Source organism: Styela clava, chromosome 1 (assembly GCF_964204865.1).
Source record: "Styela clava chromosome 1, kaStyClav1.hap1.2, whole genome shotgun sequence".
NCBI lineage: Eukaryota > Metazoa > Chordata > Ascidiacea > Stolidobranchia > Styelidae > Styela > Styela clava.
This window is the reverse complement of record NC_135250.1, coordinates 29,773,316-29,800,855: the sequence shown is the minus strand read 5'-3', so window position 1 is coordinate 29,800,855 and position 27,540 is coordinate 29,773,316. Positions and strand designations below refer to the sequence as shown.

The 27,540-nt window shown below is 37.4% G+C and overlaps 3 protein-coding genes across 3 annotated transcripts; all 3 read right to left on the bottom strand.

Moving 5' to 3' along the window:
• Positions 1 to 551: 551 nt before the first annotated feature.
• Positions 552 to 6,465, bottom strand: LOC120334768 (procathepsin L-like). Its single transcript, XM_078113312.1, has 8 exons — positions 6,302 to 6,465; positions 5,876 to 6,018; positions 5,322 to 5,528; positions 4,893 to 5,084; positions 4,587 to 4,758; positions 3,129 to 3,234; positions 2,459 to 2,571; positions 552 to 1,636 (listed from the first exon to the last, which is right to left on the bottom strand). The coding sequence occupies exons 1-7, from the start codon at positions 6,417 to 6,419 to the stop codon at positions 2,472 to 2,474; spliced, it is 1,038 nt and encodes a 345-aa protein (XP_077969438.1). The 5' UTR covers positions 6,420 to 6,465; the 3' UTR covers positions 552 to 1,636; positions 2,459 to 2,471.
• A 12,381-nt stretch (positions 6,466 to 18,846) lies between these two features.
• On the bottom strand, positions 18,847 to 21,146 carry LOC120334819 (cystein proteinase inhibitor protein salarin-like). The gene is made up of 3 exons (XM_039402324.2): positions 20,989 to 21,146; positions 20,138 to 20,280; positions 18,847 to 19,465 (listed from the first exon to the last, which is right to left on the bottom strand). Exons 1-3 carry the CDS (start codon positions 21,050 to 21,052, stop codon positions 19,418 to 19,420), a joined length of 255 nt encoding a protein of 84 aa, XP_039258258.2. The 5' UTR covers positions 21,053 to 21,146; the 3' UTR covers positions 18,847 to 19,417.
• A 3,923-nt stretch (positions 21,147 to 25,069) lies between these two features.
• Positions 25,070 to 27,223, bottom strand: LOC120334816 (protein CTLA-2-alpha-like). Its single transcript, XM_078113313.1, has 3 exons — positions 26,988 to 27,223; positions 26,461 to 26,603; positions 25,070 to 25,617 (listed from the first exon to the last, which is right to left on the bottom strand). The coding sequence occupies exons 1-3, from the start codon at positions 27,112 to 27,114 to the stop codon at positions 25,570 to 25,572; spliced, it is 318 nt and encodes a 105-aa protein (XP_077969439.1). The 5' UTR covers positions 27,115 to 27,223; the 3' UTR covers positions 25,070 to 25,569.
• Between the last annotated feature and the right edge of the window lie 317 nt (positions 27,224 to 27,540).

Below are 27,540 nucleotides of genomic sequence, written 5' to 3'. Positions count from 1 at the left end.
ATTGCAATATTGTTCTATTTTATGATAATTTAAAAAAGAAGACTGCCGAAGCTGTCGTTTGTCTAGAAGCATGAGGCTGTGTAGTAGGAGTTTGGCACGCTTTCACCGAAATTTACAAATTACTCGGTGTCGGAGACAAAAGTTCAAATTCCCCGGAGCCGGAGATAGCAGAGGGCGTAGCCAATAATTTTCACAGGGGGTTTTGGTTTTTAAAATTTGATTATTCTCTATTGCCGGCCCGGAGTCGATTGTAAATTTTCCTCAACTGCCTGCCTCGCGGGTATAGTGCCTCGCAAATTATCGATCCTTTTTATTTTCGTCTAACAGTAATATTATAAATTTCTAAATATCTAGAAAACGGTCTGAAGGGTTTTGCTAAACCAGAGATCGGCAAAGTTTTTCTAGTGAGGCCCAAATAGTAAAATAGAAAGGTTTCAAGACCTAACAATCTCTTCGATGACGAGTTCGAGTTAAAATACTCCAGCCTTCCAACTCTGCACAAAGCGCAAATTTAAAATCAATCTCGCTAAACTACCAACAATAAAACACAATCCATTTTTCATTATACTTATATTTCGATGAAACTGAAAAGACAGAAAGTTGCATTTGTAGTACAATTAAAAACGCCTTTTACGAAATAACGGTCAAGGCTCTTGGGAACAGGGAAAGACACATTTGCGCGAACATTAAACTTTAAATAAAGTGATTGCGGGCCTCTCAGAAGAAGAAAACCGACAACTTTAGCATATAACGTAACACGGTTTTTGAACCGGTTACCAGTTCAGTTAGATTATGGGAATACAAATGACTAATCGCCCCAGATGCGCGGACTTCGTTCATGGGGGAAGCAGCACATCATTAGTTATCAATTAATCTTATATTCATCTCAAAGTTCATTTTTCAATCAGGTATTCACGCAGAAAGTGCCCCCCTATCCACTCCAACAAATTTATTTTAAATCATTAGGAAAGATAAAACTTAACTCACTTGACTATTTTGCAAAGCGCGTGTGCACGTGTCTAAAGGGTGCGGAGTAAAAAAATTAAAATTTAGGTTCTAATTAGGCAGTATTGCTATTTATCAGACATGTGACAATGTGAAAGCGTAAAAGAACAAGGATGTCCAAATTCAAAAAATTTTGGAACTAATTCGATTTAATTTTTTTTTTTATATTAAAATTGGCTCAAAAAAAACGAAACCGAAGCAAATTTAATAGGTTATTACAATCATTTACCCAAATAAAACTAATTTTAAAAATTATGGTAAACAATTCGAATCAGAAAAGTTTCATTAATCAGCGAAAATAATAAGGACTTATCACTTTACAAAGGATGACTCGTCGAATTTTGATATTTTGAGTCAGCATTTTCTAGAACAAAAAATTATCGATTATTTAATTAATCATCTAAAATTGTAATTCAAAAATCATTAATTCAACAATGTTACCAATAAAACAGTGTTTGGCGTTTTTAATTTGTTCCAATTTATTAAAACCTAGTCGAAGGACATCCCTGCTTCAGACACTAAAAGAAAAATAATAAAAACAGGCGAAAATACAGCAAAATTATTGGTCATTAAAACATTATTGTTACGTCATGATAAATTCATTTAAGCGAGTCCTCTCTCATCCAGAAACCTAAAATAACAGAATATAAGTCAGATTATTACATATAGTGTAAATAAAAATTGTAATTTTAATTCCGGGTTCGAAGTTGGCGCATTGAGCTAAGATCAAGGAATACGCTGCATCATTGTCCCCTGATTATTATGGGAGAGCTCGCAGGTTCGATCCCATGGGAAATAATTATATGCGAGTGGATTGCTGGCTTCCTCACCGCCGTAAGTTGGTTCATCTAACTAACCGCTGGTCGGTTGAGGCTTCATCCACCATTAGGTCTATGCATTTGAAACAAATAACTGGCTAACTGATACCATACCGGATATGGACGGGCAAGAGGGCGTGGCTCATGCTATGATTGAGCCGTCCTGTCGGCTTTCCTCTCTCCCGAAATAAAAATGAGAATTTCGTGATGTATTATCATAATGTGGTGACTTATTTGGGGACGGGGGAACAATTGACCACCCCCATTCGGAGTGTGGTCTCGGCGGTTGGCGCGTTAGAAATACGCTCGCCATCGCACTCCTTACTTATTCTCATGGGATCACACAATCTAATCCTGTGGGAGATAAATATGTGCGAGATGATTGCTGCAATCCTCACCGCCGCCCTTTAGTTAAATATTAGATAACCAACATATTTGACTTATTTTGTATAATTCCACACCAATGGACTCTTTACACCAATGGATGGCTAGAATAAGTAGCGATGTCACACTGATTCCTTATAAAATAAATGCAGAAATATAGCGCTACCGCGAATTTCAGCTGGCCATTGAAAATTATAATTCTTGAACGACTCCCAAGTAAAACATATCTGACTCATTTCGTATAATCTTACCTCCAGGGACTCCTTACACCACCGGATAGCTAGCAGAGGTGGCGATACCACACTGGTTATTCTTATCTCGGCTCATCTTGATGTAACCCTGCTCCCCCCAGCTATCTCCCCAACTAAATAAAATAAAATTTTGGTATGTTAGGAAATTTATCACGGAAAGATATTTGGCGCATTGAGCGTTGCAAGTTCAGCGTTGGTTGTGGGGTTTGACCCCTGACCTCAAATCAGTGATATTAAAATAGTACGGGATAAAGTAGTTCGCAGTAGAATTATATTGCCACCAAAAAATCTGCCCATGGGCTTTTTCTATTTAACACCTTGTTCTGAGTTGATAATCAATTTTGGTTCCACATGGCTTTCCTTTTCCTGTAAAATTGTATGCTTAACTTTTTTTTCGTGATTTGTGTACGATTGAATTTTTTATTGGTTGAAAAATATTAACCCGAAACTTGACTTGTATAGTCATCTATAAAAACTACCGGAATGCCAGACTTTCGATGATGAAAATTTTTTTAAATCGTAGTCGATCGTAAAGTATTCTCCGAATCCACAGCCCTGATCTGAAGGTATCAACTCACACTTGTTGTGGTTATGATCCTATATGCTCATTTCCCATCGCGGTTTCTTTTCCCAGTAAAAAGATTGAAAAAATCAACTCGGCTTAACTTACCTGTTCTTCACAATCCAGTAAGCTTTTCCATCATCAGTGCCGTACCCGACTGCCAAGACGCCGTGATCAAGTTGAGTGGAACTGCACATTGGTTCATTGTATACTCCTGAAATAGAGAATAAATGATGTAAAAAACGGCCCTATGGTTAATTATTACGTTAAGTTTAAAAGGTGTAAAGATCGATAATCCGTTCTTTTTTAATTTTCTATACCGTTCACCACTAGGGCTGGGCATTTTCGAATACCTTGTGATTTCAGAATCGAATCGAATAATATTTTTCTAATCGAATCGAATCTCGAATACTTGAAAACATATAATTTTAAGCGACTTTATTATAGTAATTGATCCTCTCAACAAATGAATTACTGAAGACATATAATAAATCTCCCAGATAGATTACTGAGCGCTCACACAGAATAACAAACACGTTTTATCAATGACTCACTACAGAAAATAGTCATATGTTAGAATTTCGTTGGAAAAATATGACTCTAATGAAAATAAAATTGGGGAATTCACCTCGACCATTAGCGGAAAGATAAAAACAAGATGGCGGCGATTCGAAATTTAGCTCTGAACTGATTCGAATAATTTACTATTCGATTCGAATATTCGATTCGAAATGCCCAGCCCTATTCACCACTAGTGGAAACTTGTGGTACGCGAGCAGCTTTGAAATATTGCAACAATCAACTTTTGAGTCGGCTAAAATATGCCGGCAACGCTTTATCTACCATAATGTATGTATTCGCTGAATTGGTTTATAGAGTTATCGACCCTTGTACAGTATTTAAACTGTCTTTTATGGTCTAAAACAGTGGTTTTCAAACTTTTTAAACCGCGCACCATGTTTAGAATTTGTCAATTCTCGCACCCCATCTAAAAATAACTAGCTAACAATAACAGATAGTAAGGCGAAAGAATGTTACATTCAAAAAAACACGTTGAAAATACGTGTTCTGGAATATTACATTAGGACTCCGCTCCTTCATGGAGGTTGAATATCACTGCACCTTCCGCTACACCCCGCCAAATATAGCAAGTGATTCTGAATTCAAACAAGAGAGTATTGCTCAAAAATAAGGACACAAAGACCAAAGCGAAGCAGTGGTGTCTACCTTACCTTTAACGATACCGGTACCGTCAAAATGATTTCCGAATTTCGCGTAGCAAGAATTTGCGTAATCAAAACGGACAGTCAGTCAACACGCGGACTAAAAACCGTGTTCCCATGAATAAAAATAATACAACGATATTTTGGATGAAATATTAGATTTCCTAAAATTCATACGAAATTTAGAAATAAATAGGAGTAATGAAAAAAATCTTCAACCACTGAAAATTTCAAAGCAATTGGTCCAGTAATTAAAGAGAAAGGCGATTTTTCTGCGACAAAGGACAACAACAAAATAACAAAACGATCCAAGGGTCCACTATAGGTCTAATAAGATACACACCGCTTTCGTATAATTGGAAAGACTGCTGGGATGCATCTATAGCAACAGAGACAGGTCCGATAGTAGCCACTGCGTGCCTGAGAGCCTCTTCGCTTTGCCTTGGTGTGACGTCAACACATGACGTCATAGTAGCACCCACGCTTTTCTTGGCAAATTTGCATGTGGATTCGTCCTGAAAGAAAAAGTGTGACGTAAAAAGTTACATTTCATGAACAATATTTACAGTGTTACAAAAGCAACAGTGGAAAAAATAGGCCTCGGGCCAAAACTAAATTTAACCGCACCAAATAAACTATATATAGTTACCGATGCTTCATAGGGGTAAGAAGCCTCGGTATCAATTCCGCCGTTTTCAATAATGTAGTCGAAAGCATAGTCCATGAGCCCTCCCTCGCAGCTGAAGTCTCCTTCGGGCTTGCTACAATCCATGAGGTTCTGTTCGCTCAGAGAAACGAGTTTTCCTGTTGAGTGGAAGTGTTGGCCTTCGAGAGATCCGGTCTAATTGAAAGAAAGTTAATATTGAGACTTTTTATTTTTTATGAGAGGAGTTGAGGCTATATTTCAAACAAGAGAGCGATTTTTAATTTTTTTTTTTGGACACGAAATGAGGTGTTTGAAATTTTAAAAAGTGGGGAGTTGGGTGTTTTAGGGAGCGGGAGGGTGTACGGATTTAAAAAAAAATCACTGATTTCGTGTGACCCCAAATAACAATTTAAATTTGGAAAGTTGTATTACCGTACTGAACGCCCAGCAAGATCCGCACTGGCCTTGATCCTTCACCGGGGTAACGTAGCCCTTTGTTCTCCAGTCGACGTGGTGGGCCAGGGGTGCGTAGTTGTTGCTCAAAACGAAGATGCTAGATTTCTTGCATTCAACAGCTCTCTTTTTATCGTCGCTTGCGTTACGATAGCCCAAGAACATTTTGGCAAATTCATTGGAGTCCTGGAAAAGCGGAATGAAATGTTTAGAAGGCTGTTTCCCAAAATGGGCCCCTGGGCATTTCCAGGGGGACGGAGAGTTCTCTGGGGCCACAAGCAAGCCCTGAAGTAGATATCGTTTTCTGTGGCTAAATTGTAGATGTAATGTAGATTGACTATATCTATGGTTTACTTTCGTTTGCTGAACTTGGTGAATCAAATAACAGTAAGAAACGCTATAAAAAATTAACAGTTAGAAACACTATATATTTTTTTTCTGTGAGGGCTTTGTACAAAAGATCCGAGGACTTTTATGTTCATGTAACAATTATGTTAAGAGATCTGTATTTGTATATTTGATTCGTAAATTACCAAGTCGGCAAATTTGTTCATTCCCAGTCTGTACGAGTGTTCCCCATTGTCAGCTCTCTTGTTATGGCTGGTGATGTATTCTTTATTCTTTTGCCAGATGTATTGACGCACAGCTTCGTCCTTCTCATCATAGTAAAATTTATCTGAATGGAAACACAAACGTCGATTAGTTATTGGCGTGTGAATTTTATTCCAATTTTCCTTATTTTAGTTCTATTACAAGTTCGGGGACTAGCCAAGTGACTCCCGCTGTATTTGTACCACAGATTATGGCCTAACCCTAACCTGGTACACATACTACGTTCCGGTGTCCATACATACTACATAAGTACCGTATTTTCATCTATTTCATGTCTGTCCAGATTATTGTGATAGACAGTACACATGCAGCAGTTGTTTAGTATTTTAACTAATTTCAAAACTTACTGAATTTTTCTTTCCACATGTTCCATTCGTCGTCAACCGTCTCTTTAGTCATAGTGAGAACACCAGCAAGGCTCACCGCTACACAGCAGGACAACACGATAAAAATCTTCATTTTCATAAGCTAGTTATTACGCTCTTTCGACTAATTATATCTACTATTGGCTGTAAATAGGTTATATAATACTTTATATGTATATTCGAATTTAATTTATGGCGGTAAAAAGTTGTTAATCTTATGATGACGTCATAATATGCACCAGAGATCAATCAAAATTATAAAATTCAGCTATGTTATGTATATTCCAATTTGATTCATGACGGGAAAAGTTTTTTTCATTTGATGACGTCATAATGTGTGAAAGAGAACAATGAAAATTAATAATCTATATAAAGATATTTGAATTATGGCGGGAAAAAGTTGCTATTCCTGTAATGACGTCATAATATGCAGCAAAAACCAATCAAAAATCTGAATCTAGATATTCAGGTGATAAAATTTAATTTATGGCGGGAAAACGTTAGAATTTCTATAATGCTGTCATAATACATGGCGTGAATAAAAAATAGTATCAAACTTTCATCCAGAATAAAAGATCCTTTTTCGTTGGTTGCAAATCCAGTTGGACATATATGCGGTTCAATTATGTAAAAAGGCTATTTCGAATATCGACAAAAATGCTGGAAATGTCTAAATAAATATTTCTCTAACTACGTTGATATCTCTAAAATTTTTCTCTACCGATGCACTCTGCATTACAATTCACTTTCATGGTCTATTACTAATTACATCCGGCCTTGCCTACCATTACTTTGCATCTCAGTCACTTTGTTTCAATGTTTTTCCTTCACATAAATCATTAGCCATCATCAAGTCTTAGGCCTTTATACTACTATATAGTCGCAATCGCCATTCGAATTGCCTCCTCCATATCGATATATTGGACAGAATACGAATGGTATAGATATCGTCCAGATCGCCATTTGAATAGCCTCTTCGTTAGAGGACAACTAGAGTGCAATTACCAGGGGCGTCACACGTGGCCCGCCGCTTCATTATCTGTGGCCCGCGTCACATTCGGAGAGTAATCAAAAAATCGCATTTCGTGTTGTTCGTCATAAAATTAATCAGAAAATTTTTTTGACATTTTGTCATCACTAATGTCACTGAATTAACCAGTGTTATGGCTAGCTGAAGCAACTGGCGAAATTGAAATTTGAATGATGTGCTTGGCAGTCTGAATTGTTATCTGGCTATCTAACTTAATATGCTATATAATATGCTAACAATTTAGTAATCAGAGAAAACTAAAAAGTGAATGCGGATTCTATTTGTCTAGAATGACTATGCCTGATGCCTATGTGTTTGCACAATAAAAGTGTTTGTTTTGTATTGCACTGTTTACCTATATTCTTGGCACTATTGTGGCCCGCGAACTATGCAAAAATAATTTTGTAGCCCGCGGAGCCGACAACCTTGGACCACCCTGACTTAGACCGTCAAGACTTTTTAAACTCCACGTTTCCCGCCATCTGAAACGGACTAACTTGGCACTTAGAAATTTCAGATCCTTTTAAAAATTCCTCGTCAAGCCTCTGACAATCGCCGTTACAATGGCCTCCTCTGTTGAGAGCTTTTGGTCTGCAATTACCGACAATATTTGATTTTTAGGGAAGCTATAAAATCTGCCAAACGAGCCCAATCAACCAGAATTTGAAGTGTTTTTTGTTCCGCCAACGCGTTGGTACTTTCCAAAGCCACAATCATTTTCCGTCTTCTGCTTTTAGCCGTACTGCTCAAAAAGAAAGTAAATACAATAGAATTTCGCGGTAATGGGTTAAGTGCTCAAAAAGACAGTAAAAACAAGAGAATTTCGCGGTAATGTGATAGGTAGTGATTATAATTGCTCTTATCATAGATATTAAGTTAATGCAGTTAGCCGTACTGCTCAAAAATACAGTAAAGATAAGAGAATTTCGCGGTAATGTAATAGGTAGTGATTATAATTGCTTTTATCATAGTTATCATTTACGTTAACGGCATAAAATTTATTTACCTATCAAGTATTTCTATTAAGCGATATAATTAATGAATGGACAGTCGTGACGTATGCGCACCAAGATGTCGCACAACCTGAAGTCTAACCTGGTACACAACCTGAGTTCAGGTTGTGCGTCATCTTGGTGCGCATACTTCAGGAGGTCCAAATTTTCTCTACAGAAAAGCGATATTCGTGACTATGAAATATTATTATATTTACTGCTATCTTATTACAGTTCTCGACATAATGAGGTTTATAACAGATTGTTGGTATTTTGTTCCCGAAGGAACTAAATATTGACCTACGACAGCTTTACGGTCGCCCACGCGGTGGTTTCCAAAGTTCCCATTTTCGCTCGAGCCCTGAGGCGATACCAAGGTATCGGTTTCCCCGCCTTGATGAACACGACATGTTCTGTATGAAATAAACGGCACATGGGTACCATCTGGTCAAGTTCGCCAAGTTCATTTTTAAGTTATGTGAATCAGCGGTTCTCAAACTTTATGTGTCCGTTTACAGCACTTTATACCTAATTATCGCCCCTCGCAATACACAAAAACGTAAAGTTACAAATAGAGTCAATACAGATTATTTAGATATACTAATCCGTACATGTTGTTCTTAATTTAATAGAGTAGATGAGTTTGGTGATCTTCAACGAGTTTTCAATATTTATTTCGGTTAGGTACAATCCATGAGTAAAACCAGTTTCGCGATAATTCTGTCTTTTCAAGGAAGCGCTATAGATCCCATATAGTCCCTTTGTTTTTACTCCTAACGTATCTATTTTTATGTATATCCGCTTCAAAAAGACTGATATATAGTACAACTCACAAGCCGAAGAAACTATGAAAAAGATCGAGTCAAAGATCGATTTGTCGGCTTTCGCTTGCAATAAACACTATCCTATCTTGGACGCTCGCAGTTTATAAATATGCAATGACCGAAAAAGTAATCGCAACTTAGTATTATTTTATGGGAACTCTGCTTGTTAAGATAAGGAATACAACAATACCTTGAACTCGCAATATTCGCTTGTTAGCCAAGTGCTCTTTCACTCACAAATAACTTACAACACAAAGATCTCATTCATAAGAAACGTTTTTCAATCTTCAGTACAAATGATAACTAATGTGAAATGTGCAGCCCAGAACAGTCATCTTTATTCTTGCTACAGCATATGGACCCAGCGAAAAATATAGTCTGCGGAAATGTAGGTAGTTAATCTGGCATAACTTTCCTAGACAGCTGTTAAAACTAATCAAAGTCGGCTATTACTAATGCAATACATTCTAAAACTAGGGCGAACGAGAAATACAATTTAATCTTCATAGAATTATTGTTAATCGCTGTTAATTCCGATCCATTTTACGCAGACAAAATCTCTTTCCTTATGTTTATGATGTCATAAGTAGGTCAATTGTTTTGTATTATAATACAACAATGTATGTTTATAATACGTTCGATGGGATGGATATAGGTCAGATTATATAAAGGCGAAAACGGCAGTCAGCAATTTTTTTATTTTCACCGTACTGGAAATACACATTGTACATACAGTATGAAGAAAAAATTTGCATTTCATGGTGATGGGAAACGCGAATAACCTGCACTGATTATCAAGCGGCGATACGAATGAAAAAGTTTTACAATAATTTATGATATGCAATTCAAGAGTTTTGTTGTACACAAACACAAATGCAGTTATTTTTCATAATATATTATTATTTCTGTATCGTTTCGCCTGGCCGATGTCAGACTTCTTTCGACAAGCGGTTTACAAAAATGACAAAAAAGCCATTTAATCAAGAATTCGTCGTTTTTATTATTTTCCAACATGCGTAACTCCTATAGTTTCACACCGATTGTTTGAATATGCATGCAACTGCTTTTCTTTATCTCTAAGCAGGGGCGTACCCAGAAATTTTCAAATGGGGGGGAGGGGGTCTGAAATTTTCCATTTACCAAGTTAGATCGAAACAGCTAGCGGGTCCGATCGAACGCTGGAATACGCGTGTTTTTTATTAGTCTTGTGGGACTTTATTTTAAGCTACGGAAAATGGCTATCTATGATATAGAAAAATGATTTTATTTTATTTACACTTCAAAATGGGGGGGGGGGGGGGGGTCGGCCCCCAAAACCACCCCCTGGCTACGCCACTGTCTCTAAGCAAACAGGCATGGGCCTACCCAGGATTTTTCAAAGGTGGGGTTTTGAAAATTCTAATTGTAACGTTAGACTCTAACAGCAACTGGTCGTTCGATCGGAGGCCGGAAAACCTTGGTCACTATCGAGTAATACCAATTGTCACGCACACCTCGTCATACAACCTGCTCAATGAACCAAAGAGAATTCGGCGTATACTCCCAAATTGCTGTTCAAAACTCATCTAAATATTACTGAATGCCATTCAAATATAAAAAATATATACGAAATCATTAAAAGTCACAACCATCTACTGAATCGCCCATAATCAATGCGTACAACTTAAAACTATCTACCCAAAACAATTATAACAAAGCCAAGGTTCTATTTGTCAAATACCTTTTACAAAGTTTTTCAAAGGGATATGTTATATTACATTCATAGATGCTCAAAATGTCGCCCGTGCACTTCAGGGCAGTGTCCTTACATAGAAGTCCAAGCTCGTGTGACGTTTTGAAGGTTAACTTGTGAGATATCGTTTAAACTCAAACTATACCTATACGCATTTTATTCATGATCTCATCTGACTTTTAAATTTTCTGTTTTTGTAGTTACTACCCTGTACAACGAAGCCTAGGTCATATTCCTTGAACTGGCAAATCGAATGATCATACCATAATCATATACTAAATCGCCTAAATACCCAGCCCTACAAGGTGTTTCAAGGTCCGTTTTCTTGAACTGGCAAATCCAAAATGACCCTATACATACAAGACATCCCTTGTAAGCAACGGACTCAACTTAAAACAAAGTCCATAGCAATACTGACGCTTACAGCTGATGCCAGCATATTCTTACTTTAGCGATTCGTCAGCAACGCGGACATTATTAAAATTCAGCCATCCGTGACTCGCCGAAGACGATTTAAATGTCTTACAATGTATTGTACCATACGTTAAAAAATGAACGATAAATAGAACTCGTTTCAATATCTGCCCTTGCTTAAAACGGGCATATTGTTTTTAAAATAAATACTGAATAAGCCCCGTCTATACTTGTACAACTATAAAATCGTAAACGTTTTAATATTTCATTTACCTTCCTCGGTAAATAAACCCAGCATCGAAAGAAGCCGCAAGTAGACTTATGTACATAAGAATGAGTTGAAGTTAACTAATATTTCGCATTTTTAATTTCGGATATGCAAATTTGGTGACGTCATGACTGGTGACGTCATTTGTCTCAAAGGGACTCAAGCCCTAAAACAGAACGTTAAAAAAATGAACGATAAATCGACTTCATTTCGCGATTAGCCCTTGCTCAAAACGGGTATATTCATACAAAATTAATACTGAATTTTTTGGGGGTATTGCAAATTCGAAGACGTCATGACTGATGACGTCAACTGTCTCAGAGGAACTCACGCCGGGAACAATAGACCTGACCTGACTTCTTGATTTGCTTCTTTCATGCTCATAAATCACTTTTCAGATCTTGCACAATTCTAATGACGTCATGCTGCGTCACATTACCAAAAGAATCTCAAGTCTGAGACAATAGGCTCGATCAGACTTCAAACTTGCTTCTATCAGACCTAAAAATGATGACGCCATAACTGATGACGTCATTTGTTTCCATGCTGAATTCCAAGACAATAGTCCTGATCTGACTATCAAATTTGCTTTTTTTACGCTGGGAATCCACGTTCACGAATCACCGTGGAAAAACAACTATATATCAACTCAACGATCGCCGTTAGTAAAATAACAACGAGTATTCAGATAAGCATTTCTTGATTTAAAAAAATTGCAATGTTAACTTGTTTTTGGTGTAATGTTGTCGTGAGTTTTCGTTTGTAAGAATGTTAAGAAGTAACGATTCTACGAAGCATAAGCGTGTATCATCCTTGATCTACAGTTGGGCATTATTTACGTAAGCTACGTTGAACAATAACACTGAAATTAAAGTACATTTAGCCGCTTATTGGTAAATACATTCTAGTAGACAACACACGACATATTGCAAAATGCCTGTAGGGTATATAGTCAGGTTACAGATCTCTCCGATTAATGTTAATGTTATTCCGAGTTCAACTCTAATATATTTTATCTTGTATTCGCTCCAGGCAAAGCCACAAGCACTCAAAAGTGATAGAATCTTACTCAACGTCCAATTGACAAACCTATTTTTTTGGGGAGTTTTTCTTTCACAAAGGAATACAGCTCAACGGAACTCATTTCTAATGTCTCTCCAAAAATTTTATCAAAATCACATGGCCAGCTTTAATAAAAATCCCAATAATGAGCAAGGAAAATTTAAATTCACGGTTCATGTGGTTCAGTTTTTGATGTATTTTATCTTTGTATTTGCTCTAGGCAAAGTCACGAAAATTAACTCAGATGTAAAACAATATCGCTCAGAGCTTGCTTGTCCTACATAGTTCCAATGCTAAATTTTCTTGTAAGAACCTAAGCTTTTCGGAATTCATTTACTTTTACAATAACTGGGCATTTCTTTATTCAAATCATATGGCAAGCACTAACAAAAATCTATGTCCGACACTCAGCAAGGCAAATTTAAATTCACTCGTGTGTTACAGATATTTCAATGTATATCAATCTACGTAAGGTTGTTTGAAGCCATGTTCATAGTGACGGAGTGAAACGCCGCAAAAATACAACCGTAGGTTATATCTTCACTTTGTGAAATTCAATTCATCTAGCTTCTCCCTGGCAGTGTGACTTGAATTGTGAAATCCTGTCTCAACCGATATCTATCTCTATCATAGGGGTAAGCAATTTTGACTCCGACTGTAGCTTTCAACTTCAAGAAATTCAAATTTTGAAAACTTCGCTAATAGACTGTTAGAAACGCTTAGGGAACTTAACAACCCTGACCGACATACAACTTGAATTAAATTCACAATTTGTGGTCCAATCGCTTTACCTATATTCGACTTTAGCAAACATCAATGCCTAACGACAACCGATGAGTAATATATTAAATTCGGCGATTTATTTTAGGTGACTAAGTATTACTTTCGATATTTGTTTAATAGCGGAACGAAATTTTGTTTCTATTCTTCAAGCAATGAACTCATGTTATTTGCCCACCACTAATTTTTTCCCTTGACTATGTTTTAATTCCGATTAGGCTAGTCAATGTTGGGTTATCAGATCTTGCACAAATCTAATGACGTCATGCTGCGTCACATTACTAAAAGAATCTCAAGTCTGAGACAATATGCTTGATCAGACTTCAAAGTTGCTTTTATTATACCTAAATATGATGACGTCATAACTGATGACGCCATTTGTCTCCATGCTTAATTCCAAGACAATAGGCCTCAAGACTCTTGAGAACCCGTGTTTTCCGGACGGGCTAGCTGATATGGCCTAACTTGGCAGGAAAGTACAATCCTCCCCTTTCAAAATATCTGGCTACGACCATAGTTAATGATGAACAAAATATAAAAAGAATCAAAGAAAACACATTAGATATTTTGTGGTAGCGCAATAACCTATCCTAACCAAAGATAAACAGTCAAATTAAAAAATTTGTGATGAAGCGATCAAAGATAATACCCCTAAAATATAAAAGTAAAATTAATTGAGCGCGCGGAATGTAAACACAGCCATATGTTCCCATACCGAATAAATACTAAATACTTAAATCAACTTTAATTCTCTTAAAACCACTCCTGTTATGGAAAGATCAAAAATGAAAGTCGAATCACATGACGAGACCAGAAACGTGCCCTCAGGTTACCTTTTATTGCCTGCGCGTCATGCTTGAGTGCGTTTGCACCGAAAGTCATGTGATGATTCATAACCACGTGATTGAAGTCATGTGAGACGTCTTGAAATTCCGCCAAGTCATGGGAATTCGAATTGATTGGAAAAGGTCGCAAAAATGTCTTGAGTTGAAAATTAATAACAAACAACTTTTGTCTGAATTGAACTGAAATTATCGGTTTGTCGCACAAAATTAAAAATAAATTATAGGCGAGCATCGGTTGTATATTATACAACACTCCACAAGATATTCTTGCCTTCTCTACGAATAAGGCTTTAAACAAGCGATTACTTGTATGATCATACTATGTTATAGAATATTGCAGACTATCTACACATTCAATTAGCGATTTGATCTAAATATCCATCCCAATTCCTTACTTGCTGCCTATGAGATAACCCAATATCTATCTATTGGAAAAACTATTCGTATGTCGAATTGGACTATATATAATCATTACTATTTCTAACTTACTGTCTACACATGGAAACCCAAAAGACTTCCACGTAGAAAGCACTTTAATTATTGATCGACACCATAAATTCATCCATATTCGAAACCCGCTGTCTATATTCAAGCTCATCAATTTTCTACGAAGAAGAAAATTGAAATGGTGAGTGACAGCCTTATCAAAATTAAGAAAAAAAGTTGAAAAACATTGAAGCAATAAAACAATCATTGGCACCTATTACTGGTACTCCCCAAATAAGTCAAAGTCCCTTTTCCGCACTTGGTATCGGGCCGCTATGTGCCATCGTGACAAACAGTTCGGAAAAGTCATTTCCGATCAAAATGACTTAATCATATTTTCTCGTGACAAGCAAATAAAGCTATTGATCAAGAATTTTGGCTTGGAATTTGACGCAATTTTTGATTTTTTAAATACGTAATGGCGTGTCTATGCAAGATTCCGTTTCAAGTTCTGTTCAAAATTGTCATGAGTTTCTTAAAATACAAACAGATCTTATACTTGGTAATGGACCACCACATAACGTTATTGATCACAAATTTTTACCGGTAAGGTCTTGAACATGTATCCCGTCTCTGTTATACTGTTTAATTATTATGCAGATACTGTTACGTTTTTGAGGCAAAAAAAACATACATACATTTTAACGAAAATTTAGAATTTAATTCTTTAATTTTAAAAATATAATGCCTGACTTATTTTCATTTTGAAAAGATAAATTTAAAAAATTTGATTCAATTTCAATGTTTTTTTTTTTATTTAGAAAGAAATTCCTAGTTGTCATAGCAAAAAAAAACCTCCAAAATGTTATATTTTAAATTTCCTTTTGACTGACAGAAATATTATTTTATACACAATTGTGACCTGGCATCTGACGCACACTTTAAAACTAAACAAGGCTTCGGACCAGTGATTACCAAACCCCCTCCCCTATAATTTTCAGGTGCGACACCATACTTCAATTCGTAACGTAAATAAAATTCTATTTGAGTATTTTGAAATTCCTAAATTTGGAAACACTCCCCCCCCCCCCTGAAATTAAAATCTGGGGAACTGCAATTGTATGATATCTTTGTATACCGTATATGCTCGTTTTAACGCCCGATCTTGATTAAGGGACCGTTTGAATAGCCGCCGATGTGAACAAAACATAAAAATAAATAAGGGCCGGTGCTTGAATACCCGCCCGATGTAAAAGCTGATTTTTCAGTGGTAGAGAACAATAGAAAATAAGAAGCGCTTTTGTCACAACGCTGTTAAATTTTAAGCGCCGATAGATAACATTCACACCTTAGGCGTCCAATTACATGACAGATGGCATTGAATACGTAACACCGGGGTTCTCAAACTGGGGGTCGCGACGCCCAAGTGCGTCGTTTCAATATTGATAGGGCGTCGCAATTTTACTTTAAAAATATCAAGCGCCCGTGCTTGAATAAGGGCCGGTTTGAATAAGGGCCCGGTTGGTGAGTTTAGGTAAAAAAATATGGGCCCGGGCTACAAAACGAGCAAATACGGTATATTAAAATCGTACATCCAAATTGCCCCAAATTGGTGAATTTTGAGATATCTCTTTCTAATTCTCAAATTTTCTTTTTATGAAACTGTACGAATTAATTAAAATATTGTGTCACTGAATAAAATTTTTGTTACGCTACTATCTACCATCGCATCGCCGCTCAAATACAATATTGAATAATATTATTGTCGTCTGCTTGTTGTTTACAAGTTCTGTTACGTCATAATCGTTTATAATTTCGAAAACAATTTCATTCGGCAAGTCTGATGTAATGTTACAGCAACATTAACCAGGTTAATTATAGGAAAGATATGCGTGCAGTTTAATAGTAGTGACATGTTACAGTTTATAACAGCTTAGCTAAGAAAGTTTGAACCTCAGGCGATGTTACGGACGCGTCATACAACGGCAAAATCGTAAATAAATTTTAGTTTCTTTTGTAACGTTACATCACCATAAATAGGATATTTGTTCAAAACAATGCGACTTGCTCAAAGCTAGGTCACTTGCACTCAATAAAAAGTGAATTAGACTCACCTACAGAATTAATTCACGTAACCGCTGGTCGGTTAAGGCTTATTTACCTCCATATTGGTACACATACTTCAGGAGCGCCAAATTGACAGCTTATCCGAAGCCATTTTAGATCGGATTGTACTATCAGTACATTCATCTTTATATCGGGAAAAAGAAATCCGAGTCACAGATAGGCTTTCTGTGGCATTTTCGAAAAAGCGTCATTATTCTTGCAAGTGGTAAGCAGGCAACTTCACTTCAATGTTTCTCAATTTTTTTTGGCCCGAGATACCGACGCTCAGTCCGCGAGGCCTGTCCGCTTGTTTGTCGTCATTTGGGAAACAAATCTCAAACACAGAAGCGGTGGAGTACGATCGAGATTGCCATGGCGGCCAATTCGGTCGTAACTTCGATTCCGGTCCCGCGTAACACATCGAAGAAGCTCGCGGAACATGATTTGATAAACGCTGGTCTAATCTATATACAGCAGCACTTCCTTGTATCTAACGATCTGGTCTGCGTTTACTCTACTATTTGATTATGAAAAATATGGCGACAGTCATAACACGATCTGTGCTCCATTCAGAACAAGCCTGCACTGGCCACACCTACTTTATGTCATTAACCAATCACAACAAACATGCTTTAGAACGCTCTGGAATCATTTAAAAAAGAAAATGAATTGCAAGTCGTGACATCTCAAGAATTGGTTTACTCCCACGTATGCATGACTAAGCGATAATTCCACACGGAAGAGCTTCCTGCTTAGTCATTAATCTTAGGTTAACTAAATGTCGACAATGTTTTGAGGAGGATGGGAAAATTATTAATATAATTGAGACACGTATAATTAAAAAAATTCAGTTTTTTCAATTCGTATTTCGGTGCCAAAATGATTGTGATTCTGCCAAAATGTTCGCATTTGTCATATAAAAATGTTTCCATGAATTAGAACACTGGTTCTCCACCAGTGGGCCATGGCCCCCTGTTGGGTCACAGTAATATTTTGAGGCGGGCCACAGAACTATGCCAGTTTTATTTAAGTCACAATAGAAATCAATGACGATGATGTTGTCTGCTACTGAGAGGTAATTCCCATTCTATTTATGAACGTCTAAGTGTCCATTTTCACAGAAAGATCTTGTTTTTTTTTAGTTTTCCCCTTGCAATAAGAAGTTAATGGGCCACAAGAACTTTTGTGCAACAAAAATGGGCCACGAACGAAAAAAGGTTGAGAACCACTGAATTAGAATGAAACATAAAAAATTGTTGAAATGTTGAGCCCATAAGAGTCAGAAAAAGGTTAAAAACTACAATAGTTACGTCTACTTTCATTTTTAAGTGCATTAATTGCGAACAAATATCGACAACCAACAACTGGAACAAAAATTTAGAAAAATGGGTGAAATATCGAGGCTCCTAGGATTTAGAAAAGGCTCAATGCAATAGTTTTGAGGTGGTGAAAATTTCCATCTTCCCATTAGTTGTATAATATTCCACAACTAATAACAGGAACGAAAATTTAGAAAAACGATGCTTACGTGTAGCCTACGTGTACGGTAGTAGGTAGGTCAAGTAGTAGCCTATCATCTTAAACCTCTCCACCAATGTTTGTGACATGAGAACTGTTGCAAATTAATCGTATCTTCCCTTCAGTCAGTGATAAATTTATTGAAAACTACTTTCAGATAATATAGAATGCCAGTTTCATTATTATAACTGCCCATAAATAGGGCACCAAAATCTTAAGTGCTTATGGACTCTAATGACCTTGTGCATATTCCTCCTTTATGCCAGTATTCCCCGACCTTTTTATGATACATTGTTTTCCTTGGCTATTTTGACACTTCTCTTCTCCCCTTACATGCATAGATACTTTTCGTCGTCCAGTTTTCAGTGGTTCATCAGCTGGCTATTAACGCAATGTACCCTCCCTACTGTTCTATCTCACAATAGTACATTCACAACTAAAGCACTGACTGCTTTACATCGTTATCGAATGACTACAAAGTTACTGACATAGTTCGTGCAGTACCGAGACATACCGGAAATTACGCAATACCGGCTGTAATAAAGATTTATTGATACATTTCAAGCAATACTACGTGATTGTTGACATATATATTCATAACACAAAAGAAGTTCGTAGTCAACATAAAATTATACCCACATAAAATTGATACTTTTTCGGCTTTAGGCAGAGTTCAAGTCATCACAAAACTTTAACATAGTAAAATGTCTAGATACGTATTCTGTTATTGCCCCACCAATGATAGACCGGGCGACGATCTGATTGCCAGATAGGGGCGTAGCGAGTAATTTTCAAAGGGGGATGGGGGTATAAAATTCAGCGGGTCCGGAAATTCAAATTGTGTGTTTTCAAGAGTCTTGAGGGTTTAAAAAGCGTTTCAAGCAACGAAAATTTGCTAAAAATGCTTTTTTAGCATTTCGAAGGGGGGGGGGGGGGGGTCCGAACTCCAATTCACTCATAAAAAAGTCAGTTTTCTATTTAACGGGCCTGGTTGTATGAAACTTTTTTTGTAGTAGGGCGATTATATTCGTAGCGTTAAAAAAAAATAGGAAGACTGTCGATTAGAAATTTATTTGAGTTGACCTGGATCGTCGTTCACGGTTATTTAAGTCCCCCATGCTGACAGCCGCATACAGGTTCATCTTCGGCCTAAAATATGAATACAGAATCAAATGAAATTTCTAGAAAATGAAACAAGTGTAATTATCATATTGGCGCAGTAAATTCCAGGGAAGTAGCCAGAAATTTTCAAAGGGGAGAAGGAGTCAGAAATTTATATTTGCCGATTTAGATCGAGACAGATAGCGGGTCCGGCCGAACGCCGGAAAATGTGTGTTTTCATGAATCTTGAGTGTCTAAAAAACGTGTCAAGCTATGAAAAGTTGTTATGTATGATGCAGAAAGATGCTTTAATTTTTTTCACATTTTAAAAGGGGGGAGGGGGAGTTTGACCTCCAAGAACACCCCCCTGGTCAAAAGTAGCGTTTTTACTTTTTTCTAAATGTGGACTTTTTCGATTTATTGCCATTATGATTAGAACATACATATTTATCCCGGGGACGAGCCTATGAGACATTTTAATCATATGGCGAATCACGGCATTACTGCTTTGTGGCCCCCTTAGTGGGCCACGGGCCCCGACAGGGAACCACTGCTATAGTAGCTCCTTGGCCCGCGATGGCTATTTATAGAGTATCTTGTTCGGAGCGAGAAGCGTATAAAAAACGCGTATAATCGATAAAACCCTTTCTCCTCACTATTCTGGCCAGTGACGCATCACTGATTTTCGGTGTGTAAATGATTCTGACTGGTTACGCTTACCCTGTCAGCAAATTGGTTAACACCCTGATAATATGTAGATTCTCCGGCATCTGCTAATTTGTTATGTTCTTCAATCTTCGCCTTGTTCTGCAACCAAATGTTATGCCGTCTCTCCTCTTCTTCGGCGCTATCATACTTTTTGTCTGTGACGTAACAAAGAGTTGAAAGTTTTATTCATGTTCACAAAGGTTAAGTAATCGGGGGTTTCTGGTAATTCGAATGTGATACCGTGTCGGAACTTATTTTTCGAGGGTGTGTTTTTTTTTATTATATTTTACGTTTTTGACACATACGATGCGTTCAGTACGGAAACGGGTACATTTTTATGTCAGTATTGGTCATAGCAAAGTCTCGAATTCTTAACTAAAAGTAGAAAGAGCAGTGAAAAAAGATTTGCAAATGTAGTCTGAGTAAGGTACCGGTAACTTAATTAATGTAAAAATAGTACTTATAGAAATGTTGTCGGTTGGGTGTACTGATAGTTGCAAGTTTTCTCAAAGCAAGAAACCTATAGCGCTCAGCTAAAAGTGAGAAGCGTACTGATTGAAAAGGTAGGCTACAAGTTTACAATAGAACCAGGTGCGTAGCCAGAAATTTACAAAGGGAGAGGGAGGGGCTGAAATTTATATGCTTTTATTTTTTTTACATTTCAAAAGGGGGGGGGGGTTTCGACCCCCAAAACCACCCCCCTGAATAGAACAGTTACAACCACCACTAAATGTGGAAAAAGTAAGCGAAATAACAGGCACCACTGAACTACCAAGTGCTACTCAAACTATAGATTCATGGTGGACTAAAAAGTTGAAGCAGGTCAAGTCAATGCGGTCAGGAAAACCTTCAAAAAATCTCACCAAACTTCACTTTCCATGCTTCCCAGTTTTTTTCCCATTCCTCCACGTTAGGCTTGTTTGACATGATATCAACGGAACGACTTCTAAGACTCAGAAAATTATCAATATAGTGTAACCAGACATAGAAATAGTTTATTTCAATATTTCCGAAAAACACACAAATTTGGGGCGCTCCGGAGGTATGTGCACCAAGATGGCGCACAACCTGATAACCCTAACCTGGTACACATACTATGTTCAGGTTGTGCGTCATCTTGGTGCACATCCTTCGGGAGCCCACATATTTGGAAAATACTTGGGAATCGGATAAATCTAAATGTGAGATTCGGGGGATTCGTGAGAATCCCTTTTCTTATGCGCCCGTGAATAGGTGTCCAAACACTGTTTGTGAATATTATTGCTAACTGAGGTCATGGCGCTCCCGAAGTATGTGTGGCAAGATGGCGCACAACCTGAACTGTAATCTGGTACAAATACTATGTTCAGATTGTGCGCCATCTTGGTACACATACTTCTGAAGCTCCCGAAAAATAACACTAGGACTTATTTTCGGGGGATGTCTTATATTTTCATTTATCAAAAACAAAATTACAAAGGAGAGAATAACGAGATTTCCAAATATGCAAAATATTAAAACCGACATACATTTACGTTCAATCAGCACGTTTTTATTCGAAATAACTGCAAAACATAGATTAATTATCAATCATCAAAACGTGTAGGAGAGATTTCTTGCTATCGGCTAGGTCAAAAACAAAATTTCGCGTTATTGACTAGGTCTTATTTTGAAGAGAGGGCGTATATTAAAATCATTTTTAAAATTCAGGTTAAGTCTCATTTTCAGGGTAGGTCTTGTTTTCCGGGAAACACGGTATGTGCCGAAACTTGGAGCCCCGGGAAAATAACATGATAATACTTTCATAAGTAGCTGACTATTTTTAGCGGGTATTGGCCTGCAAAGCCACGAATTAGAGGAGATTGGGCCCAGTTAAGAGTGAGCTACCATCCTTGGATCTTTTCAAACTCACATTTCAAGATGTGATATTCCAGAAAAACACCCACGTTTTGAATAACAAATTAGTAATTATTTAGTTGGGTTTAGGTAGGAATGATTGAAAAATTTGAATTTCCGGTGCAATCGGCATTTTTAACCCTAACTGGATAAATAATTATTTTGGGCGTTGACGTATTCGTTTTTAAATAACAAATTAGTAATTATCTAATTGGGGTTAGGAATGGTTGAAAAATTTGAATTTCCGGTGCAATCGGCATTTTGTAACCCTAACTGGATAATTACCAATTTTTAGCGTTTACAGGGTGTTTTTTCGGCGTGGCTTAGTACAAAAGATCTACCACCCCTCTCCCGGTATCAGTGTCATGTTTTACTCCTGTTTACTGGTAGCTCATTAATTTAACGCCAAGGGGCCCACGAAGACCAAGCAATGCATACTCGCCGCACTTTTAAAAATATAATCCAGAGGTTTTCAAGTTATTTTATAAAAAAAATTTGCAAAACAAGCTTACGCGCAATAAACCAAAAATAAATTAGACTGATTTCTTAACAAAGATACGGAATACCACTGACTTGGCCTAAAGCTTCCGACACTATAGATAATTTTAGCGAAGTACTACGCTTTAATAAAGACCGATTGGTACAAAATGTTCCGGTACGATACAAAAAGTCTCAGAGGCACCACCGAAAAGTAATCTTTGCATATTGGAAGCTCCATATTTATACCCTACATAGTAAATTAACTAAATAACACAATATCTCTAAGAAGACGAATTTGTGTCACTTCAACTTGTTTTAAGCTCACTAGCTAATATATTACACAATATCGTGCTGGTAAACAATTATTAAAACAAACAGCTGTACTGTATCGAGTAATGTTTACTGTGACCGGTAAATTGAGAGAGAATTCGAGAGAACAGTCAACCGTGCAATAAACATTTGTGACGCTTAAACGTGGTTGTGATTTCATAATCGTAAAGGAATTGAAACACACAATCTGTTTCTGACGTTAAGAGTTTTATGTTTCGAAACTACCAGGCAGTTTGATCGTAATATAGGGGGAAATAAGGGTGTAAGCGAATACGAAAACATGTTTTTGGCAGCATGAACGAAATGATGCGAAACCATAGTTGTGATGTCGGAGAATAGAATGTTTTCATCGGAGTTTCGCATTCTGAATTCCATGGAATTTATTCCGAAATCGCAGACTGACAACAATGGTGATGAAAAAGCTCAAAATGTTTTTTTGTTGTATAACGAAGTAATACGACGCTCGTTCCTTTTGCTCCGAACAAAGCCAGATAACAGTAATCACTGATATATAACATGATGTCGTGATGTCGGAGAATAGAATGTTTTCACCAGAGTTTCGCATTCTGAATTCCATGGAATTTAATCCGAAATCGCAGACTGACAACAATGGTGATGAAAAAGCTCAATATGTTTTTGTATGTTGTATAATGACGTAATACGACGCTTACTCGTGCCTTTTGCTCAGAACAAGCCGGATAACAGTAGCTAACTGATATCTAACAATATCCTAACGCGGTCAGAGACCGAAGACTTATCGATCGAAAGTTAGGAGATCCCCAAAACAGCGCTCTCACTCCATAGTGACACCTTCATACTGTCCATCACTAATTAATTAATACCTCGCTAATTATACGACATAATTCATCCAAAATCAATAGGCTTCTGGTCCGACATATGATGAATGCTCAATCTCGCTTTCGTGAGATATCGCGTGCATCTAACAGACAAATACCTATCAACATACTTACCGATTAAAATCGATAAGTAATAAACGGTTCCCGTACATTTGAACCCACGACAATTGCACCTGAATACTATTGCACCCATAGAAATTTTTTTGGTTTCACGGATATTTGAACCCATACTAACCCTGACCCATGGATTTTAGCACCGGCATATAGATTGAACCCGCGGATATACACATGGGTTCAAATGTACGTAGGTTCTTGCTCCACACACGTACTTCGCTGTCGAAGTTATCCAAGGCACATGAACGCACATTTTCTTTTATTTCGTTTGGTTCATTTAGTAAACAAAATTGGTTATTAATGGCCAGGAAACGTCCGACTATAAGTAAATCGTTCAAGAATAGAGCAAAATGGTGTTGGAAAAGGCATATGAATATGTCGTAAATGACGCAAATTACATTTTTTTTAAATGCTGGGGTGTCATGTGACTCATATTCATCTGGATAGATCGTGCTAATACGTAGGAATACGCTCGCCACCCACCTCTGATTCCATGTCTCTGAAAACAAATAACTGGCTAAATCATCCCATACCCGCCATGGACTGATAACAGGACGAGAGGCGGTTGTTCGTCAAAGGATTAAGCCGTCAACCCACCAACCAACCACCAGTAAGACGTAACTCAGTGATTAACTCAAATTAAAATTTTGAATCGCCGCCATCTTGTTTTTTATTTTGCCTTTAAAGGTTGAGGTTAAATTCCTCAATTTTTGTAGTGAAGCTACATTTTTGCACTGCCATTTGACATGTGGTACTTTCAATTCTAGTTAGTTATTGATGGAATAACTTTCTTATTGTGTGCGAACACTCAGCTAACTGTTTGAGTATTGGATTCCATGTTTTCAGTAATTTATCTGATCTGGTGGACTCATTACAATAAAAAAAAAACATGCAATTGAATATCTCTTGAGAGTACCCATGTACCAAGGCAAATACGGATTATAATTTTATTCCGGTTTTCTTTAAGGTTTCCAGTTGAACTTGGAATATTTTAGTCCTATTACGAGTTTGGGGACTGTATGTGATAGCCAAGTGAATATACCCTCTGCCCATATGTTTCAGTCCCTTTCGCAACTTGATGTAAAGTAGGCGAACAAAATTAGTTATCTCCATATTGGTGCACATACTGCTGGCACGCCCTTTTGAGTATTCGAGATTCGAGGGGACACACCCTTGATTAGGGGACAACCCCCCCCCCCTGACTCTGCAAAACCTCTGTGGAGTTTCAATCACTTATTTATCATTTCTTAACTCAAAGTGACGTGGTAATACCGCAAATGACGTCATATCAATGCAATGAAGAATTTATTTGACGAGCGAAACGATTGGTGTGAATGAAAATTACAATAATACAATTTATTCTAGAATGACAAAGATTTTATTTCTCATTTTGCACACACACACAAAATGAAAGTAACATAGTTAAATGATATTCAACGTCTCCTTGAATCAAAAATAAATCTGACGTTCAAGCTTCTGGGATGATATTTGTCACGTGATTTTGGGGATTGGAATCAGGGACGTAGCCAGAAATTTTCACAAAAGGGGGGAGGGGGGGGTTCTAAAACTTCTATTTGCCAAGTCGGATCGAAACAGTTAGCGGGTCCGGACGAACGCCGGAAAACTTGTGTTTTCATGAGTCTTGAGTGTCTTAAAAGCGTTTCAAGATGTATGATACAGAAAGATGATTTTATTTTTTCTACATTTCAAAGGGGGGGGGGGGGGGTCCGACCCCAAAAATAAAAACACCCTCTTGCTACGCCCCTGAATAGAGTATAGGATTTGAGATTATTCGTGTCCACCAACCAAACAGCCATATATTGATTCACCTTCAGCCTAAAATATAAATATATCGTATATAATAAAAATAATCGTCCTTGGTGAAGTGTTCGTACCAAGATGGCGCACAACCTGAACATAGTATGTGTACCACGTCAGGATTGTTCAGGTTGTGCGTCATCTTAGTACGAATACCACGGAGCGCATAAATCAATTGCTGTTCATTTCAAGGTGGTGTATCTTGTCGCTCCCGTAGTATGTGCAACAAGATGGCGGACACCTGTCATAGTATATGTACCAGGTTGGTGTTAGATCATAATTTTATTCCAATTTCCTTATTTTAGTTCTATTACGAGTTCGGGGACTAGCCAAGTGACTCCCGTAGTATTTCTAATGAAATTATGGCCTAACCCTAACCTGGTACACATACTACGTTCCGGTGTCCGCCATCTTGTTGGAATACTACGGGAGTACCTGTATTTTTAAGTTACTGTATTTTACGGATGATATTGCGCACCGCCAATAATTTGCGGTGACTAGTGAAGCTGTTATAATGAATAAACAAATGGTCTTGGTCTGCCTAGAACGCAAAAGAAAAATGAATGTGTGAAATGAAGTGTTAAACAATTTCACTCAACTTTGACGGGCCATATCGTGACGAGGGCCGTAATCCCCCCGCTTCTAATTTTGGCCCAAGGTCAATCAATTTGGGAATCATTGTTTTAAATTATAGTCGCTCTGTACTTAACAATAACTGCTCACGCGGAGCTGTTAGAGCGAAAAGGAAAAACACGTACAAACAAAAACAGTGCCTCACCATAAACCTTTTTTTATTAATATTTTGGCCAGTTACGCATCAGTGATTTTTGGTCGTGCAGGATTCTGATTGGTCACGCTTACCTTGTCAGCAAATTGGTTAATTCCCTGATAATATGTATGTTTCCCGGCATCTGCTTCCCTGTTGTGTTGTTCAATCTGCGCCTTATTCTGCAACCAAATGTTGTGCCGCCTCTCCTCTTCTTCAGCGGTTTCATAATTCCTTCCTGTGACGTAACAAAGAATTAAAACTTTTTTATTAGGTTTTTGAACCAGGCGCCAAAAATTTTGCCCACCTAGACTGGAGGGCCATGCGTGACGTAAAACGTTACATTTTATGAACAATATTTACAGTGTTACAAAAGCAAAAGTGGAAAACAATAGGCCTCGTGCCAAAACTAAATTTAATCGCAATCTCGACTAATTCCTTGAGCTATTTTTTTTGCTAAAATATCAAAATTTGGGTTTAATTTGGTTGTGGCAGCATCAGGCGTGCCAGATTGAATTACCAAACGGGCCGGATTTGGCCCGTGGGCGGTAGTTAGCCCATGTCAGAGTTAACCAGTTATTCGATTCAGATTCGAGTTCGGCAAAAAATCAATAAATCTCACCAAATTGTTCTTTCCATGCATCCCAATTCTTTTCCCATCTCTCTACTTTAGGCTTGGTATTAGTCGGACGGCTATTAACGGCTCCGATGCAGCAAAGTATCAATATAGTGTAACAATACACGGACATAGTTAATTTTGGTATCTGCTACAAAAGCACACAAACCAAAGGTAAATAATACTTTCAGGTACCGAATAACACGATGCTATAAGTCAATAGCGTCAACGCAAAGTGATGCCCGCATATTAAAAGCCCCATTATTTATAGCCTAAGTTCGCCGCTTAAATAACGCAATAAAGGCGGAATATTGATCATCACAACATGTTTTCAAGCTTATTAGCTATTATATTAGAAATTTCCGCGCTGGTAAACAATTCTAATGCCAGACAGCTGTACCAAGAAATGTTTACTGCGAGTTGCAATTGCAGAAATAAAACAGAGAAATACCCAAATAGAAGAGTGATTGACATTTGACAATTTTTCCTTCAATATCGAGGAGAGCACTTGGAACATACGGTATTCTGGGAACAACATAATTTTTGTGCAAAACGTCCT